This window comes from Sorex fumeus, unplaced genomic scaffold (assembly GCF_029834395.1).
Source record: "Sorex fumeus unplaced genomic scaffold, SorFum_2.1 ptg000123l, whole genome shotgun sequence".
NCBI lineage: Eukaryota > Metazoa > Chordata > Mammalia > Eulipotyphla > Soricidae > Sorex > Sorex fumeus.
In genome coordinates this window covers 3,128,698-3,149,215 of record NW_026606180.1, presented here as the reverse complement: position 1 = coordinate 3,149,215, position 20,518 = coordinate 3,128,698, and the positions used below count along the sequence as shown (strand labels likewise).

Sequence of the window (20,518 nt, the reverse complement as noted above, 5' to 3'; positions counted from 1 at the left end):
ATTAAACTATTTGATTAAACATAGATTCAATCCAGTTCCACCAAGTTTCCAGGACATGCCATTATGCCAGACTATGTGAAGCCCATTTTCTGGGCAGGGTGAATTTGAGGTTTGACTCCTGGCCATTCAGAAGGTGAGGATGTTATTCACACGCTGTATTTCCAAGTATGGGGACTGTAACTGATCCCTGCTGTGCTCAACTCCAGGACCTAAGATTCCCCAGCACATGATAGTTTTTCATTGAGTGCCTCTTACTGCATGCTTCATAGAGCCCTGGAAACTGTGGGCTTTTGGGAATAAGGCTGAAATTCCTATTGATACAGGCTGCAACCAGCGCTGAGGGAATGAGGGAAAGATCTTCAAACAGAAGAAGGGGCCACAGTGCATGGCTGTGGTGAGGTCCACATATGTCTGACAGGCTATAGCAGGAGCAATGAAGAACTGTGATCACCCTCCTTCACAGAACTAACCTGCATGAGGGCTGCCAGAGTCTGGGGGAAGCCATGAGCTGTCCTGAGTCCCTTGCACCCCAGCACAGAGCTAAAAAGGGCCTTCACACTGAAGAAGTGGGGCCTGAGGTCTGACTCTTCCTCATGGGACCATTTCCCCTCTGCACTGAAGTTGTCATGCCCCCTCTCAGGTCATTCCACTCACATAAGTTTCTGATTCTCAGTTGTCAAGACAAACTCTTTTTTTCTTTGTTTCCTATTTTATTTTATTTATTTTATTTTATTTATTCTCGGAGAGCCCGGCAAGCTACCGAGAGTATTCGATATGCCAGACACAGTAACAACAAAGTCTCCAATGGAGACGTTACTGGGCCCGCTCGAGCAAATCGACGATCAACGGGAGGGCCTTTACCTTTACCTTTACCTTTTATTTTATTTATTTAGAGTACAGGAAAATTCTCTGGTAAATTTGGCTTGATTTACTGACAAATTTATTTAACATCGTGAAGGTTTTTACATTAGCATATTAAAGGATATTCTGAAAAATTATACAATATTTTCTGTGCATAAATAACAGTGCAGTCTCCTGCCCCCGCGCCTGGCTGTTCCTCGCCGTGGCCCCTTGGAGGGAGTGGGTTGAGCTTTCCTCCCGGCCCCGACCAGGTCTCCGGCAGCCGACGACCTCCAGAATCAGACACCACCATGCTGAGACCACTCTCCGCACACCTGAAGGTACCAGCAGAGGGACAAAGCCACGTGGGTTCCGGGGCCGAGATCTCCAAGCCTACTCGGATTGGAGTCGAGCATCCTCCACCCAGATCCTTCAAATTCCAGTAGGCGGGGGTCATACCCACCAACTGGCCTCCTGGCGCCGTGTAATCCCATCAGCGGCCAAGACTCAGAGACTATAAAAACCAGATTCCGGAACCGCGCGGCCGCAAAAGCGGCCGCGCAACATTTTATTACAACATCTCATTCCTACTTTGACAAACTGGCAGGCTCCCGAATGTAACCTGCCCACACGGTAGAGTCTGGCAAACTCCCTGTGTTGTACCCAATATGCCAAATACCAGTAACAATGATGGGTCTCATTCTCCTAAAGAGCCTTGAATATAATCTCAGGGCTAGGATGAAGGAGACGTTACTGGGGCCTGCTCGAGGCAATTGACGAATAACAGGATGATCTGTGATCTGTGTGATCTGTGATAAATAACACCATTAATTAATAACATCAGCCAAGCAGCACAAATGCTGGCCGACTTTGACCGTGAGTGTGGAAAGGTAGGACTACAGCTGAATCTTACGAAGACAATGTTTATGAGAAACAGCCTCGTTCCTGATGCCCCATTCGCTCTCAATGGAACGACCATCTCTGAATGCAACAGCTATGTGTACCTAGGTCGAGAGGTCAACATGACAAATGACCTGGCACCCGAGCTGCGCAGGAGGAAGAGAGTGGCTTGGAACGCCTTCAAGAACGTCGAAGAAATAGCTAAGAGGATGAAGAACCTCCGGCTCCGGGCACATCTCTTTGATTCCACTGTTCTTCCTGCATTAACATATGCCTCAGAGACCTGGGCCCTACGCAAACAGGATGAGAACGCTATTCAGGTCTCCCAAAGAAGAATTGAAAGAGCTATGCTTGGAATATCATGTTTCACTCAAATGAGAGAACGAATCCGGAGTTCTGACATCCGTCGAGGATCAAGAATCAGGGACGCTGTCTCATTTGCCAAGGTGTCAAAAATCAGATGGGCTGGTCACATAATGAGATTTAAAGACGACCGCTGGACTAGAGCTGTTACCGACTGGATCCCACGGGATGTCAAAAGACTGCGTGGCCGCCCACCTACCAGATGGTCAGACTTCTTTATCAAGATCATAAACGATCGGTTTGAGGCTCTTTATGTTCCCAGAGCGAACAGCTGCCATTGGGCTACACTAGCATGCGACAGGGACAAATGGAGACGTTACTGGCGCCCGCTCGAGCAAATCGACGACTAACGGAAGATTAAGTGATTAAGTGTGCATAAATGTTCTCTAGTTGTTTGCATATGACATTTTTGATATATCAAATTTTAATTTAATCTTTTTAATTTACTCCATGGCTTGGAGGCCAGCCGCACACGTTAGGGGAAAAGGCAGCTCAGATAGAGAAGGGAGCACCAAATAAAGGGTGTTGGGAAGATCCTCCCAGAATGGGAGATGCATGCTGAAAGTAGACTATAGACTGAACATGATTGCCACTCAATGCCTCTTTTGCAAACCTCAGCACCCAAAAGGAGAGAGAGAACAAAAGGGAATGCCCTGACACAGAGGCAGGCTGGGATGGGGGGGATGGGGTTGGGAAGGATACTGGGATCTGTGGTGGTGGAGAATGGGTACTGGTGGAGGGATGGGCACTCAATCATTGTATAACTGAAACTCAAGCACAAAAACTTGTAAGTCTACAACTGTACTTCCTGGTGTTTCACTAATAAAAATTAAAAAAAAAAGACAAACTCTTGAAGAAGGAAGTCCAGTCCTAGGGCCTGAGAGCTGAGGGGGAAAGGAAAGAGAGGAGGAGGAGGAAATAAAAAAAAGCAAACGGAGGAGGTTAGCAAGCAAATGGAGAAGAAATAACCCTCTCCCCCCAACCCTGACCCTGCCATGTTCTTCCTTGCCCGCTTGGCATGTCCAGGTCTTATCAGCCCTGCTTTCACATCACTCCAATCCTTCTGCCCCCATCTCAGTTCTGCTCATATGGACTTTGGCTAGGGGTGTGGGAAACATTCTGACTTCCACCTTGAAAAGTCCCATTCTTATGAAGAAGGGCATGGCTTACTATGTCCAGGGTGATGAGCCTGTCCTGACACTCCCTGGGCACATTGGCTCATAGGATCCTGAGCTATCATTCACTGAGGAGAAGGCGGGGTTTATGAGTTATAGCTGTACCTTTTTATTTGGGGTAAGGATTTTGGAGCACAATCAGTGGTGCTTAGGGCTTACTTTGTGCTCAGGGATCACTCCTGGCAGTGATGGAGAGACAATATGGGGAACTAAGGATCATACTAAGGTTTGGTCACATGCCAGGCAAGTGCCTTACTCCTATACTACCTCTCTGGTCAAAGCTTTCTTGAATTTAAACCTGATTTTATTATCCTTTTTAAAAGTCAAAGGCCTCATAAAGACTTCAGAACAAAATCTGCATTTTTCCATATGCCTTGGACTCTTCCTAAGGTCCTGCTGCTGCTCCTCTGGGTCCTTCCCCCACAGTTTCCTGCTTTTCAGGCTGGTCTGAAAGGTGTCCAGTTTCTCCAAGTGTAACACACTTTTTTGTCTGGGGGTTAATTTTATTTTTGCTCAGACCCTAACTCCTCATCTTGCTTACCTCTATCTAACCTTTTGGTTTCAGTGATAGTGTTTCTTTAGAAAGCCTTTAGAAAGGGAGATTTTCTTTTTTTCTATAGCCATATCTATTTACTTTATCTATTTGTTTATTTATTTTAATTTTTATTAGTGAAACACCAGGAGGTACAGTTGTAGACTTACAAGTTGTGCTTGGGTTTCAATTATACAATGATCAAATACCCACCCCTCCACCAGTGCCCATTTTCCACCACCACGGGTTCCAGTATCCCTCTCACTCCCCATCTCCCCCATCCCACCCTGCCTCTGTGGCAGGGCATTTCATTTTGTTCTCTCTCCTTTTGGGTGTTGTGGTTCTATATGTTTGGTCTATAGTCTACTACTTTCAGCATGCTTCTCCCATCCTGGGAGGATCCTCCCAACACCCTTTATTTGGTGCTCCTTTCTCTATCTGAGCTGCCCTTTCCCCTAACAAGTGTTGCTGGCCTCCAAGTCACGGAGCAAAATTCCTGGTACTAATCTTGGCCATTCTTGGGTGTTAGTCTCCTAACACCCAAGCCAGTCGGCAGTCCCACCAACAGTGGCCAAGCCAGTCGGCAGTCCCACCAACAGTGAAGGAGGGTCCCTTTCTTGCCACATCCGTGCCAGCATCGGTTGCTTTTGTTCTTTTGGATGTGGGCCAGTCTCTGTGATGTGAGATGATATCTCATTGTGGTTTTGATCTGCATCAGAAAGGGAGATTTTCTAAGTGAGAGGTTACTAGAAGCACTTGTGCAGTGCCATCTCGAGTAAAACATATCTGTTGTTGTAGACTGGGGATCCCTTGTAGACAATGGCCCACTGAGTGTTTCTAGTCAACAGAGGAAAGAGAGCAGAGGTGTGGAGGGGGATGGTTGTATTTCAGTGGTTGTGTTCCTCAGAACAGCTTTCCCAGACCATGCAGCTCTGCAGTAGGGTGCCCCTTTGTGATCCCCAGAAAACTGAACTCTGGCATCCCTGGCAGAGAGCATGTCTAGTCAGAACTGCCTGCTTATTTACTGGCTCCCCTGTTGGTGGTTTTTTAAAAAATAAAAAAAAATTAAGTCAAGAATCATGATTTACAAGGTTATTGAGTTGAATTTCAGATATATCATGTTCTAGCAGCAATCCTACCATTGGTGTCAACTTCCCACCACCAGTGTTTTTAGCACAAGGATGACAGTGGCCATATCTGCTCACAGCTTGGCACAGGCGGTAGTACTTAGTAAACATTTCATAAATGTCTGAAGAAGGACTGTATGCCACGTGGAGGTTCCTGGAGCCTGAGATCAGGGGTCGAGTCAGTACTGGCTGTAAGCAAGGAAAGTGCCTTAACTTCTATACTATAACTCTGGCCCAGGAGAACCAGAGTCTAGTGCTTAATCTACTTCTTTGCAGCTTAGTTTCAGGTTCTTCTCTAAAACGAATATCAGGTGTCTCTCAAACGAGGCTGAGGTGGCAAGTTCATACACAAAACTATGCCTGGAATCATGCTTGACATATATGAGGACTCTATGGGGGTGTGATGAACTGGGAAGTGGGGTTGTTGCTGGAAGCAGACCCCAGAGATAATGACAAATGACATAAGTCTCTCAGCCAACCAAAGGTCAGAAGTTTTAAAACAGTTTGGCTCACAGAAATGGACTCAAGCTCTTCGTCCCCAATGCTGTGCTGGTCTTCTTGCCCACCCAGGTCAGTTTATCCACCAGTATTCGAAACCAGGACTTGGCTTTCTCTGTGCAAGTGCCCCAGGCGTCCTCTCAGACCCTGGGACAAAAGCAGCCCTGAGCCTCTGCCTCTTCCTCTTCGTCCCCAACGCTGTGCTGGTCTTCTTGCCCACCCAGAAATTAAAAAAAAAAATTGACTCAAAATCATTCTTTTTTTTGTGAGCCAAAGATCAAGGACTTCTAAGACAGTTCAGAAGTTTTTCATGTTCCATGGGAATAAAAAGGATGGGGGGAGGGGGAGAAGTGAAGTAGAAACTCAAGTAACTTATGAGACTGGCTAAGGAGAGAATCCTGTCCTACCCAACATGTGTCAGACAGAGACAGAGTCCCTGGGGAGCAGCTGAGGAAGTCTGATGGCCCCTAGCACTGCAGGAATGGCAGACAATTTGCTGGGGACTGTGGGAAGTGGTGATTTCACATGCAGCCAGGAGAGGAGCTGGTGGTGACAGTCATGTCATCCTGTGCAGGCAGGGTCTTGCTCATAGTTCTTGGGGCAGCTTCATTGAACCATCGGGAAAATTGGGTTGAAATGGGCAAGGGGTTTCTAGTCTTTCCTAGTCTACCTGTCCAAGGTGATTGGTGTGATATATTGAATCATTATAATGAGCCTGGCGGTAATTCTCCTTCTCATCAGAGAAGCAGGCTGGTCCTGCCTCACTGCCATGTCTTTTCTCCACAGACCTATCCTGGACCTGTAGCTGGGCCACCTCTGTTACTTTGTGACAATTCTGCCTTCACTTTCTTTATTTTTCCTTTTTATTCAAACACAATCTTCCCTTTCTGTTTCGTCTCCTTTCCTCATCATGATGGCTGTACTCTCATCCTGTGTGGAGAAGCTCTTTTAGGATGGTGTAAATGAAAACTCTCACATGCAGCCCTTCCAACACTAAGATTTCTCAAGCCAATTAATTTCACATTGTCTTTCTCAAACACAGAAAGAGTGACTTTGAGTCCATTTCTGTGGGCCACACTGTTTTAAAAACTGTAGGGAGGCTGAGAAGATTTTAATCTAATCACTTCCAGTCTTCATAATGTTAGATCCAGAGGTAAGGTATAAATATAGAAAATAAAAGCAAAAATGGTAAAGCTTAAAATAGGTCAACTAGGAGCCAGTCTCATTTGTCATGGACATTATTTGCAGATGGTGCCTCAATCTTCCCCTATCCTGCCCAGTCTACCTGTTGATTTTAGCTTGCTGTTCTATTCTATTTATGTCAGATCCAGCTGAATGAAAGAGCAATTATTTTTTTTTTTTGGTTTAGTTTTCATTAGCAATGCTTTTTATTCCAATTTCAGTTATCTCCCTTTTTAGTTCTATTGTTATTTAATGGGACCTGTAGAGGTCATAAGAAAAATCTTCCATAAAAGAAAGGCAGCTGTGTGGTATCTGGGTGATGACATTTGCCATGCATGGGCTTCCAGTGTGCCTTTATGTCGCTATGGTCCATGAGCATGAGTCATGCCTGAGCAATGTTAAGGTTTGAGATGGTTCTTGCTGTCTACTGAAAAATCTGGCTTAAGAACTTGCCCACATGCTCTAGTTCAATGTGAGAAAACTCAATGAGCTAGGAGTTCCTTCTGAGGGCAACAAATGCTGTAAGCAGCAAGTGGAAGAAATAAGGCGCACCAATGTATGAACCATGGATCATCCCCTCCAGCAACTCTAAATCAACTCTTGCACTCGGGGGGGGGGGGGCCTCAAACAGATCTGGGAACACCACGATTTCCTGCCTTTGGACTTAGAAGTCTATTGGCTAGAAACTAAGCTGGTCCAAGGCCCAAGGGTAAGTTGCTGGTCCAAGCAAGTAGTCCCTAGAACCTTGTTCGTGGGATTTGCCAACAGGATTTCTCAACATGCTGAAACATCAAATGACAGTGACCTGATGTGAGAAATAAACTAAAATGTGACATTGATCCACTGGTATCTGCTATGAGAGCTTTTAGAAAGGGAAATTTTCCAAGAGAAAGGCTACCAGCAGAATTTGTGCAGTGCTATCTTGAGTAAAAAATATCTGTTGTCATAGAATTGGGGATCCCTTGCAAGGATGGCCCACTGTGTGCTTCTAGTCAACAGAGGAAAGAGAGCAGAGCTGTGGAGGGGACGGTTCTCTGGCACTAGGGGGACGCAAAAGCAAAGGCAGCATGAACATCCATGGGGTCTTATTTTGAAGTCTTCAGTGGTTTGCAGTTATTTATTTTCATATGAAAAACATTTTCTCTTATTCCTCTGCCTTAAGCAGTTATGAGTATGTAATGTCTAATAATTGAATATTCCCCATGAAGGCAAACAAAGGCTTCAATCCTGAGAAAGGGGTTGGCTCTGGGTTACCACCCTCCATCCACAGTACCAAATATTCCTTTAATGATTGGTATTGCAGTAACATTAAACAGATGTAGATTTCTTCTTTCTTTTTGTTTTTATTTATATATATTTTAATTTTAATGTGAACTGGTATCCTGACTTCATTTTATTTGAAAAGACTGATTTATTGCTGGGAAAACCTCTTTTCAGAGCAAAGCTTTGAGTGAGTTTCATTAATTCCCTTGTGCCATGGGCTCAAGGAAGAAGGGACCACCAGTATTACTAGCCTGTCCTGTGTGATTTAGAGGCCTTAAACCTCAAAGCACATTTGTCACACGGGTTGTCAAAATTCTACTGTAATAGAGTTGATTGAACTCTGTATTAGAAGAACAGCCTTCAGAAGACCACAACATCCACATCCTTGTCACCCCCAGCCCAGGCTCTGCTGGAAACAGACCTACACTCCAGGGTTCAAACCAAAACCAGGATACATGCCAATTCTAGAATAAGAAAGATGAGGTATTACGTTCTTCTTAAGCCAGTGGTTCTTAAACTTAAGTACACAAAAGTCTTGCTGGATAATTGGTTCAACCTGTAGAGCTCTTGTGACCCTGCTTCTCAGGCTCTGGATCTCAAGGTCTTTGGACACTGTCTAGCCAGTGGTTTTCAAATCTGATTGCATATTGGAATTTTTTTTTGGGGGGGATGAATGCTTGTGTCTATCTAAAAAATTATTATATTTGGGGAGTCAGGCCAAGGTGCTGATAGCTTGAGGTCTTGGGAACAAGTCTTACTGGGGGCTTTTGAGATGTTTCTGGAGGAAGCTCTCATCTAACTTGACATTTCCAAACAGACAAGATAACTTACTCCTACATGCCCAGCTTTCTACATTAAGAACATGGGACTAGACAAATCTGAACAAACATTTAGAAGGCTGGTGAGCACCATTTATTTCTATTCTATAGGTTGTGTGGATGTCCACATGGGCAGTTTTCTGGGGCGAGAATGACTGTTCAGTTGCTGTTTGATTTGCTCCATGAATCAAGGCACTATTCACTGGTTTATTCCTTACTTTTAATCCCCATATTCTACAAAACCAACTAGGGAAGTGTTGGGGAGAAAGCCCTGGAAGTGGAATTGTGGTGGAAATGCTCAAAGGTGTGCATTTCTTTCTTTGACTAAGAAGGGCTGTACTTTGCTCTCGAGCGACTTCAGTCACCATTACTAGATTCCTCAAGTGATATCAGCCCCTGCAGTGAGTAAGCCTATGGTTCATTGATTAAGCAGGGCCCTCAGAGCTGATTGCTTTCCCTTTTTGCTGTCCCACTCACATTCGCTGTGGCAGCTGTATTAAACCTTATTAGCCGTCCCCAAGATTCTTAGTCTACCTCAACTTTCACAGAGAAAATAGAGGTCATCTTTTATTTTCTCCCTCCATTTCTCAGTCTGTCGGTTCCGCCACACTTTGATGTTCGATTCAGACCTCCTCCCAGGCTCACCTCTCCCTAGTCTTCTGATTCCCTCCTGACGGTCCCTCCAAGTCTGCTGTATCCATCTTTACCCTTGTGTTTCTATCTCTTTCTCTTGCCACTTACTGCTCCTATGTAGGCTGGAAAACTTAGTCAACTCTCCAAATTCTTTAACAAACTTCCCTTATTTTTCTCTATTGAATCACCATCAATTACAAAGTTACAAAGATATTTGAGTTTCAGGTATATATTTTTCCAACACCAATCCCTTCAACTGTCCCCATTACCTTCCACCGCTGTGAAGAAGCTCAAACTTTCCTTCTTAAGTTTTCTCCCCTTTTCTCTTTCAAAAATGGTACTTATTTTGAAAACTGTGCACATATTGTTTTCTCCTTCTTTGGTTGCTTAATTCCTTATTATTTGCTTAGTTCCTTTTCCACTGCTTTGTTACTTGTGATTCACCACCAATTTCCAGTGCCTAGTTTATGACCACCTGCTGGTTTCCTCCTCAACTTTGGAACCTCAATCACCAACAGACTTCTACTGTGGCTGCCTGCCATCACCTTCCCCGGCCCCTGCCCTGCCTTCCAGGACAACATCTTCTCTTGGTTCTTTCTTTCCCTTCTCAGCATCCATTCTGGCCTCTCTTTTCTTCCTTTCCTCTAGAGTTTTCTCCTAGAGTCTAGTCCTGTATTTATTTAATTTCTCTGATTGACTTCTTGAATGGTCATTAATGAACATGCGATTCTCATTCTTAAATCTCACTTGAATTCAACACAGAGTTTCTGAAGTTATTGTCACTGGGATCCAGAGTCATTGTGACCTATGAGTCCATAGTCCTGAACTCTCTCTTCTGAGCTGCAGAACAGCGGTCTTCAATCAGTGGTCCACAGACTACTGTGGGTGCACAGGTGTAGAAAAGTTGGTCAATCTTCTTGGTTATAGGTGCCAGTCCATAGCCCTGCATTTAGCTAAGTGTTAGTCTGCAGGAGTAAAACCCCAATAAACACCTTCTAATTTGCTACAGTTTAGGGATAGGCATCTAGTTCATGGGTCATCCCAGCCTTTCTTCTATGATGTGAAAGAGATCCTGGGATTCTAAGGTCTGATTTGACCCATAAACTTCCCCCACCACAGGAACAGTAAGTATTGGCAGTTAAGGTTCACTGCATATGAGAGTGGCATGCAGAGTTAAAGCTGTCAGTCAGCATTTGCCCTGATGTTGCTCTGACGGTGCTGTATAGGGAGGCTTACAAATAGAAAAGCAAATTGACCGATGCTGGACATAATTCAATATGAAGTTGAATACATGTCATCTTGTCTTTCTTTTGGACGTTAGCTTGTGCTGATCAGAGAGAATGGAACAACAACTTTCTCGTGAACAGACTTAGCTAAGTCTTGGAGGACCAGTGAATTATGGCACCCGTCTTACCTCTGTTTCAGAATCTGTTTGTTGTCTTCGATGGTAATGCTGTCAGCATGGTCCCTCTTGAAGATTTCAAAAGCTTCCTGGCGTCCTAATGACATTTCTTCTCTCACTCCTGTTTGGAGATACAGGGAAATGACTTCAGACATTGTATCAGCAGAGGCTGTTGACCAAATAGCAGCCCCAGGCTCTTCCAGTTGACCACAGACTCTCTGAGGTCTTTCCAGGGACACCAGCTGCCCCTTTCTAGGCTGCATCTGTATATCTATGTGGCCTTTGTAGAGAGGATGGGAAGTCTGGTGGGAGGAAATAAAAACTAGAGTTTCTGAAGGCTGAGTAAAACTTCAGACGACCCCTCTGCCAATACCCATCAATGTGGTATCTCCCAAAAGCTTTGTTTTGGTTTTCTGTTAATTTTCACCATGAATTTCTAGGCATGTAGGTACATGAAGTATAATCTGAACTGAAAGGTGTAGAATCCACAAGTATACATATAATGAATTCTCCTTGTCTCATGTAGCTCTAGTGTGATATATGTATAGCATGCTTGTGTGTGGTGTGTGTGCATTTGTGTGTACCATGTGTGTAGATGTATATGGGGGGAGGTAGGTTCTCAATCTAAAACCTTTGAGCAGACCATTGTGGAAATCCCTCACTCAGTCTAACTTCAGCTTCCTGTCACTGTCACTGTTGTCATTATGGACCAACCCTCAGTGCTGACTAGATTTGGCTTACCCCCTGAGGGTAGCAGGGGTGACATCTGCCCTGAGTCCTCAACTTTCTATTACCAGGGTCTGTGTAGTTGTTAGCCTCACTTCCTTGAAGAAATCTGACTTCTCAGCGTGGTTTATGATGACTCTTGAGTTCATTTCATGCCACTTTGGAAATCCCTAGATTTTTTTTTTGTGTGTGTGTGTTTTCATTCAGTCTCCTCCACTTAGCTGGGAAGACTTTGTTGAGTGTTACCACCTCTAAGGAAAGCTTTGCTGAGGCTCAGGCAAAACAAGGGCTCTCTCTGCTGTGGACCCCCAAATGAGTCTGTAGACCCTGTCAGCTCACATAACAATCTCCTCTTTTTTGTGAAACGTAAGTTTCTAGAAAGTAGAGACAATAGTTATATATTTTGTGACTCCCTCAAGTATTATTCAATGCCTGGCATTTAGAAAGTGCTCAACCCATGTCTGCAAAATGAATCAGGTCAAGAATAAATCAGGAATGGTAATGACCTTGATCTTATTATAAAAGGAGTACAGTCCAGGGCTTGTTGCTATGAGGCTAGGACTCTGGATATGCATTCATCTGGGTCACATACCACATCTCTTCTTGCCTGCAAAAAACCTGCTGAGTCCCATCACCCAGAATCCGGGTGAGGAACTAGACCAGCCCATCTGCCACCAATTTGATGATTACTGTTGATAAAAATAGCAGCATGAAGAATGTCTGAATGGTGAGGCACACAAGACACCCCACCCTTTTCCAACCAGAAGCAAATGGGTATGGCTCACTTGTCTCCACATCTGCCCTGCACACTCCTGAACTGGGTGGGCCTGGGAATGGGTTGGACAAAACTCAGAAAGATGAGCTCCGATGCCTGAGAGACATTAACCAGGGGGCATTTTATATCCAGCAGAGGATCTTTTTTTTAAATTTATTTATTGAATCACCGTGAGAACAGTCACAAAGCCTTTCAGTTCAAGTCTCGGTCTGTCATACAATGATCAAACACCCATTCCTTTACCAGTGCAAATTTTCCACCACCAAGAACCCCAGTATAGCCCCCCTCCCAACCACCCCCCACCTGTGTGGCAGATTTTCACTTTACCCTCTCTCTTTACGTTGATCACATTCAATATTATGACAAAAGACCCAACATTGTTATTTGGAATTGTCCCCAACATTCAGACCTGCCACAAAGACATCATTAGAAAATTTGTTTTCTATTACTGATTATGAAGAGCACATGATGTCGTGTGGACACAATAGTGGCCACGCAAATTTGGATTTCTGATATTTTAGTAATAAACCTAGAGGGATTACTGCCAGAAGCCACTGGGTTCTGAGAATGGTATGTGTGCCTCTGGGATGATGGTTGGTCAGAAGCCCGAGGAGGTGTTTGAGGGTGGCAACCCAGAGCATTGTCATGACAGGGAGCAGGGCCGATTCCATCCCCATCCCATGAAGCCCCATGTGCCTCGTCAATTCAGTCTCATACCCGGCTGTTCGTTAGGCTCTAAAAGATGCAGGCCACCATGTCACCACTGTAAAGGGGGACAGGCGGAGGGACAGACACCCTTCCCCTTCCAAGACGGCATAGCACCATAGTTAAATACGCAGTCCAGATGTATTTTGGTTGGGCATTATCTTTTGCTTAGATTTTCTCACCGCCATTCAAGCCTGATTTTCAGGGACTAATGCTAGATCATTTACTTTCTATTGATCATTTTGCATATGAGGAAATGTCATGATGTGGCTTATGCGGCCACATGGTTCAGAAAATAGTCCTGGTACCCGCATGCCAGAGCTTGTAGAAGCTCATGGTCACCAGGATTCCATCTGGAGAAGGCGGGTAGACAGCACCTATCCCATCTGGGACCTCCCAGTGATATCGGCTCTGTACGGGGCCCAGAGAATTCTCTGGGAGCTGTGGGGGCTCTCCAGCTGTTTTTTTTCTTTGCTGCTGTGCGCTGTAAGATGGTGCTGGGGGCGGGTTGTGCGTGTGACTTTTGGAATCAAAGGTTGCCTGGGAGCCGGGCAGCCCCATTGCAGTTCAGAAAATAGTCCTGGTACCTGCATGCCAGAGCCATGCTTGTAGAAGCTCATGGTTACTGGGATTCCATCTGGAGAAGGCAGGGAGACAGCACCTATACCATCTGGGACCTCCCAGTGATATCGGCTCTGTACGGGGCCCAGAGAATTCTCCGGGAGCTGTGGGGGCTCTCCAGCTGTTTTTTTTCTTTGCTGCTGTGTGCTGTAAGATGGTGCTGGGGGCGGGTTGCGGGCGTGACTTTTGGAATCAAAGGTTGCCTGGGAGCCGGGCAGCCCCATTGCAGTTCAGAAAATAGTCCTGGTACCTGCATGCCAGAGCCATGCTTGTAGAAGCTCATGGTTACTGGGATTCCATCTGGAGAAGGCAGGGAGACAGCACCTATCCCATCTGGGACCTCCCAGTGATATCGGCTCTGTAGGGGGCCCAGAAAATTCTCCGGGAGCTGTGGGGGCTCTCCAGCTGTTTTTTTTCTTTGCTGCTGTGTGCTGTAAGATGGTGCTGGGGGCGGGTTGTGGGCGTGACTTTTGGAATCAAAGGTTGCCTGGGAGCCGGGCAGCCCCATTGCAGTTCAGAAAATAGTCCTGGTACCTGCATGCCAGAGCCATGCTTGTAGAAGCTCATGGTTACTGGGATTCCATCTGGAGAAGGCAGGGAGACAGCACCTATCCCATCTGGGACCTCCCAGTGATATTGGCTCTGTATGGGGCCTGGAGCAGCAGAGGCTCTTAGGAGCCAAGGGGCTTATGTCAGGTCTTTCCCCTGCCCTGGTCTGTGTCCCATTCTCACTGAGCATGTCTTATACCACATGATCGAATAACACCACCCGGTGGAGGACCCAAATATTTCTGGCAGAAAGAAGAGAGAAAGAGAAGCTGCAAAGAGGTCACACTGTACCTGCAGAGGGATTCCCAAATTTTCACTCAAGGGGGCAGTGAGAATGTTGGAGGGGTGGTGGGCAAAGAGGTTTCTTTTTGTTTTTGTTTTTAAGCTGAAAAGGTGAGAGAGCTAGTTCAAACAAGGGTGGACTGGAAAGAGCAAGAGTGAGTGAAAAGAATAAGTGAAAGCTCGCCTTGCTTGTGAGCGAATCGCCTTTTTATAGGTTCTCAAACGATACTTACCTCATGCTAGGCATGTGACTGAAATAGACTTGGACAAGATTGCTTATCCAAAAGGGACCAAAAAATGAGCATGGAGATTACTGGTTGGTGCGATGGAGGCAAGTATCTAAATGCTAGCAAACAAGTGTGGTGGGGAGCTCCGTCAGAGAGCTGGTGGGAGACAGGCTGCACTGAGGTGAGTGCCCAGGAACGTCTCTCCCCTGGGGGGACTGATGGAAGATGTTGCACAAGTCAGGTGTAGAAAAATGCAAAATTTTAGGAAGACAGGTCAAGGTGTAAAACCCCAGTTTTTAAAGGAAACCAGTTCTGCCTTTAGATCAGTTTTCCCAGTATACGTAAGCCTGAGGAGGGGACAAGTATGTGCCTCAAAGTGACCTGGTGGCATCGAGCATTAACTAGTGCCTGAATTTTTCCAAACTTTATCGTTTTCTTCGCAGTGTCACAGAAGTGAAAGAGTGCCATGAGTCGTTTCTCATTTGTATACTTATTTCCTATGTTAATGTTCTACTGTTGGTGCTAGAATTTGCAAGTTCTTTGAGGGCAGGGATTTTGTACTTTTGTTTATTTCTAGACCAGCAGAGTTCACTTAGCACAGAAGAGGAACTCAGTAAAATAATTTTTTTGTATAAATGAATACAAACGAGTATTTTAGATCCTTAAAGTTCTTCTTTGGTACAGCATACCGTGAGGCAGTAGGGCAAGTGAAGTTTCCGTCTACTACTACCTCCCTTCATTCCCCACCTCTCTGAGTCATCCTTACTTTTTGGAGTGCGACATTAGGACCTACGTGGAAATTCATTAAAAGGGAACATTCTCCTGGCCAGGATCATCCCCAGCAGGGTGTAATTTTAAACTACAACCCATCACCTCCCACCACTAGTCAGCATAGTTCACAGCCCACCATGAGAGATGAACTCCAACCTCAAGAAGCTTTGATAAAAATGTTAATACTGTTGAAGTTATCATTGAAAGAAAAGCACCATAAATTGTTGACAATTAGCTAACACGTTCTGCAAAGATGAGCTTTAAGGCTAAGCCTGAGACTGGTGCCAGAAACCAGGACATGTGAGCTTGAAAGAGAAGGCAAGATAACAGAAGAGATAAGTTATACTGGCCTCCCAACTTTGTTTAGTCTATCAGACTCAGCTTCTCAACAAAGCTCAGATTTTTAGGAGATCTAACTGGCTGACCAGGTCCGTGTCTAGCTCTTGGCTATTTCCTTTCAGTGAATTTCCATTGTAGGTCCCAGTGTCATAGTCGAGAAAATGAGGATGACTCAGAGAGGCCTGATGACTTTTTTGAATCACAGAACTGCTTAAAACCTAAAAGAGGACAAACACTATATAAAACAGCAGTATAAAATTTCCAACAAAACAAAGTAAAATATTTTAAAAAATGAAAAAGAAAGAAAAAGACAAAACCTCAATAAGCCCGAAAGCAGAGTAGTTTCTTCTTATTTTTTTAAAATTGAAGCACAGTTAGATACATAATCACAAAGTTGTTTATGATTGGGTTTCAGTAGCACATAATGTTCCAACATGCATCCCCTCACAAGTATACATTTCCCACCACCAATGTTCCCAGTTTCCGTCCAGTTATGCATCCTCCAGCCCCACCTGCCACTTGGCAAGCACTTCTCTCTCTCTCTCTCTCTCTCTCTCTCTCTCTCTCTGTACTTCCTTAGTCTCAGTTTCCCAAACATGGCACTGCAAGATAAGGTTGTGAATTGGATAGAAAACATTCACAAATTCAAAGGGTTCAAGTTCTTAGGAATTTTAAAACCTTACAAAGAATATTTACATAGAAGATCAGTTAACACATGATCTTTAAACTAACCTAGGAGTTGGACCTCTGGGTTTGGGCAGTAGTATCTTACTTAATTTCCTAATATGTGTGTGTGTGTGTGTGTGTGTGTGTGTGTGTGTGTGTGTGGTGTGTTTTAATGCACATCCTGAATGAAATTAGGTTACTTTGCAGAAGAAAGCAAGTCAATATGTTTATGCCTCTTCACTCCAGCTTCCCTCCACCTTCCCTCCGCACACCAAGGTCCCATGAAAACTAGATGGGAAGGAAAAAAATGAAAATGGGGACTTTATGTTTGCTTTTGGGCCTGCAATCTGATTTCTTTTTTGTCTGGGCACGAGAGCCAGAGCTTCCTCTCCTGGTTTTTGCTCCCAAAAAACCAACTTCTGCTTAACCAATTGCTTAAAAATTGACAAAAGGGGAAGGATGGAGAATTGCACTATTACTCAGACTTATAGTGTGAATTAAATGAGATTTCATATGTCATCTATCTCAGAGTTTTCAATAAACAATACTTTCTGAGTTAGAGACAAAAATATATTCTCATTGGGGACAGACTTTATTCATGGGTGCCTCAGCTCCCTCTGAATGCTAAAGGGAAAACAGAAAAACAATTGGGATTGAAGCAAAAGTGAGGGCTGGAGTGGTAGAAGTGTTTCTGGCACACCACTGGAAATTATAAGCATCGAGAAGGCTTGAGTCAGGGGCAGAGAGAGGGCTGGGTGTGTGGTCATGAGTTCACTCTTCATGGATTAAGACCAGGAGCTTTTGAAACCTAACATAATGACTGGATACAGTGGGATGAGAGATTCCTTTAAGCCACAGCACCTAGAGGTACAAACAGATGTGCTCAGGAATCAAGTGTGGTTTCTAATATGAGTTTCTGTAATTATATAGCGATTTCTCTGTAAACATTGAACTTAGGTGAAAGACAGAAAACTTTTCTCATAGAAACAAAAGAGAATTCCATCCTTCATTGTGTGGGAAAATGAGTATGAAAGGATTGATGGGAGAGACTGGAAAGATTTAGAAAATAGAGGATGAAATAATCTACCCTGGGAAGATCAAAGTAAAGGACAGTGGTCTCTTAGGTAGTGGGGCTGGACAAAGATGTCCAGAAGTCACAGAAAGGAAGTGATTGCAACCACGGAATCTCTGGGGTAAAGGACAGTCCAACCCTCTCTGAACATGTAGAGCTAAGGGTCTGTGTTGCTGAGCTTAACTGATTCATGTCCAGGGTTGGTGATGAGGACCCCATGGGAAGAAATTAACCATATTCCAGAAAGATCAGAAGGGATATCTGAGATTCTCTTCTTCCTCTATGGTGGGGAGGATACTGTCATTTAGAAGCAAAAGTCAGAGAGTTACATATAAGATAGAGGTGTTATGTGGCCCTTGTGTTCTCACTATACTTCCTCTCCCTCTCCCTTGGGGACACATGACTCACCAATCACAACCGTCTTTGTTGCATGCATCTCTATAGCAATTCTGTAGCCCTGGTCAAGAAGCTCTGCCTGTCATAGATTAATTAATCAAATGATAACTACTGTTTAAGTGTGCGACTGTCATGTTACCCCTGTGATCTAGTCATGGAGAAGAACTCTCTTGTTCTACCCCTCTTGAGTGGCCGATGACTCTTCACAGCATGCAGTGTCATGCCTAGAGAGCTTGAGTACTGGAAGCAGGTTGGGGGCCCTAGGAAGGGGCTCTTTCCGTGTTCCTGAACTGCTTGGGTGAAGGGGGTCATTGTTGGAAGCAGTGCTGTGTGCTAGGGATCTATTAACATCAAGGGGCAGGTAGCAGCCTCGCTACAATTTGAGGGGTTGATGGGCGGGTTCTGTAGGGAATGGAATCTGAGGATGCAGGAAAGACAAAACCACTTAGCCACAGCCAAAGTGACTGCAGATGTAAAGACCAAAAAGCTCCAATGGAGTGACCAAAGATACTTGCCTAAACTACTTCCTGTTTTTGATGGACAACCTCTAGAAAAGACAGTACTCCCAAGGCTTTAGGGTTAAAAAGTCTATGAACAAAATATAAAATTCCACCCAGGTTGAAATCCTCATACTAGAACTTGCTGTGGGGTTCCCTATACTGCCACATGAAAGATAATCCAAGGAGAACTTTCAGTTAGTAGATTCTTAGGGCTGGCATTGACCATACTGAATACTGGTAAACTTGGCACAGATTCTAGAGGGTGGAGTGATGGGAAAGGCTGAAGTGGAAAACCACAAAAACCTGAAGAGACCCACCCAACGGTAGCACCACATCTAAATAAATCAGATGGGTTCCTGACGCTCATGCCAGAAATTACACACCCCTTAGGCAATGCTCACAGGCAAGGCTTAGCAGGTGGGCCCTGCGGGTGGGGAAGGAGTAAGGGCAGGCCACACTCAGAGCAGGCTACATTTCCATTTAGTCTTGGGAACTGCATCTGCTTCACTACACTGCTGTTGCTCTGCCCATATTTCTTACTGATCGGTGGGAAGAAGTGCCCTAATGTCAACCAATAGACAGGTCTAGAGCCCCCAAATGAATGCCAGCTGCTGGAAGATTACTGCCCATTTCCTGCCACGTAGATATCAGTTCATATCAGCACCAGTTCTCTTCAAAACCCCACATGTTCTAATCAGCAGCTCCAGGCTTTGGTGCTGTGAGTGTTCTTACTTCAGGACCCAGTGCCCAGGTGGGCTGCATATAGAAACTGGGGATAACAAATGCAAGTATGGAGCTGGAGAACTGCTGGCTCATGTTGGCATTTTTGCATTTTGGAGTTCTCTGAGGAATCTGGGGACCAGAAACATTTCCATTAAATGAGACAGCATGCCGTGACTCCTAATGCTGGGTTAAATTGGATCTGGGGAGGCTTTTCCACCCACGGGGATCCATATATGTGCTGTTCTTGGAAGATCTGCGACAGCGAATCCCATGATCAAAATGTATACCTTCCATATGGCTGAAAAGGCCTGTGAACTCCACCCTGAAGCACATTTGAGCATAGCCCCAAGGTGGCATCCCTGACTCATCAGCTTAGAGAGGTTCTGAGTTCTGTGGAACCTGAGCACGAGTGATCCAGGCCACTTTCAAAGGTCTTGGTTACAAGGAGTCCAGTTTTCATGACAGCTGTACTCTGGGGTATTGTTCCCATGTCCTATTGTCCGAAAAGGGGGCATGCTTTGAATCTACTATAAATTAGAAATGGATTTTGCTTGATCCTCAGTTTTAGAAAAATACATTTTATTTTACTTGTTTAAAAAATTAAATCATAGTGAGATACATAGTTGTTTATGATTTGGTTTCAGTCATACAATGTTTCAATGCCTGTTCCTTCCCTGGTGTGCAAGTGTACATTTTAAAAAGAGAATTAAAGAATTACATTCTAGTCATGGGGACAAAATGCCCTCTACCCTTCCTGCCTGTGGATTAACTATGACTCTATTTCCTTGGCTTCGGAGTAAGCAGAAAGTAAGAGTTTGGACATACTACTGTATTTTTGGGAGTGGGATGGAAAGAAAAATTATTTTTTGATGTGCCTCCTATGTACTAGGCACTGTTCCATCCATATTCAGCAAACATGAGCTCACAAATATACATTCAACAACTCTTCCTGATTCTCTTGGTAGGGGAACCAATGCTTATTGAAAACTTGGAGCTAGATGACACAGGAAGTTTCATTTAATTCACACTATGATGCTGTAACTAGGTAGTATTGCATCTATTCTACAGTTAAGAAAACTGAATTGAAAGAGGTTCAAGTGATCCAAGGTTGGCAAAATGATATAGCTACAGCTTGATCCCAAACTTGTTGACTCTGAAGACTTCCTTTCGCTTATTGTTCTGCTAAAACAATTATTCTTCCAAGAAGAAATAATCTTGTAATTCTAGATGCTTGTGGAGGTGAAACTGAAGGATCAGGAGGTCAAAGATAGTAAAGAGGTGTGTAAACACAAAAAGGGGAGCACAGCAGCGCTCTATCTCTCCTGCTGCCTGCGTTCAGTAGTCTCGGTGGGCTTCCCCCAACCCCGGGGAGGTTGATGGCGATGGGCAGGCGAAGGAAGGAATGAGGGCCAGGCTAGACGGTGTCAGTTGCA

General features: G+C 44.6%; 1 protein-coding gene across 1 annotated transcript in view; it reads right to left on the bottom strand.

Moving 5' to 3' along the window:
• Nucleotides 1–20,518, bottom strand: part of KIF6 (kinesin family member 6) — a 672,206-nt gene that overhangs the window by 116,415 nt on the left and 535,273 nt on the right. Inside the window, exon 14 of the mRNA XM_056137333.1 lies at nt 10,746–10,854. Coding sequence (XP_055993308.1) covers nt 10,746–10,854 — 109 coding nt within the window. The remainder of the gene's footprint in view (nt 1–10,745; nt 10,855–20,518) is intronic.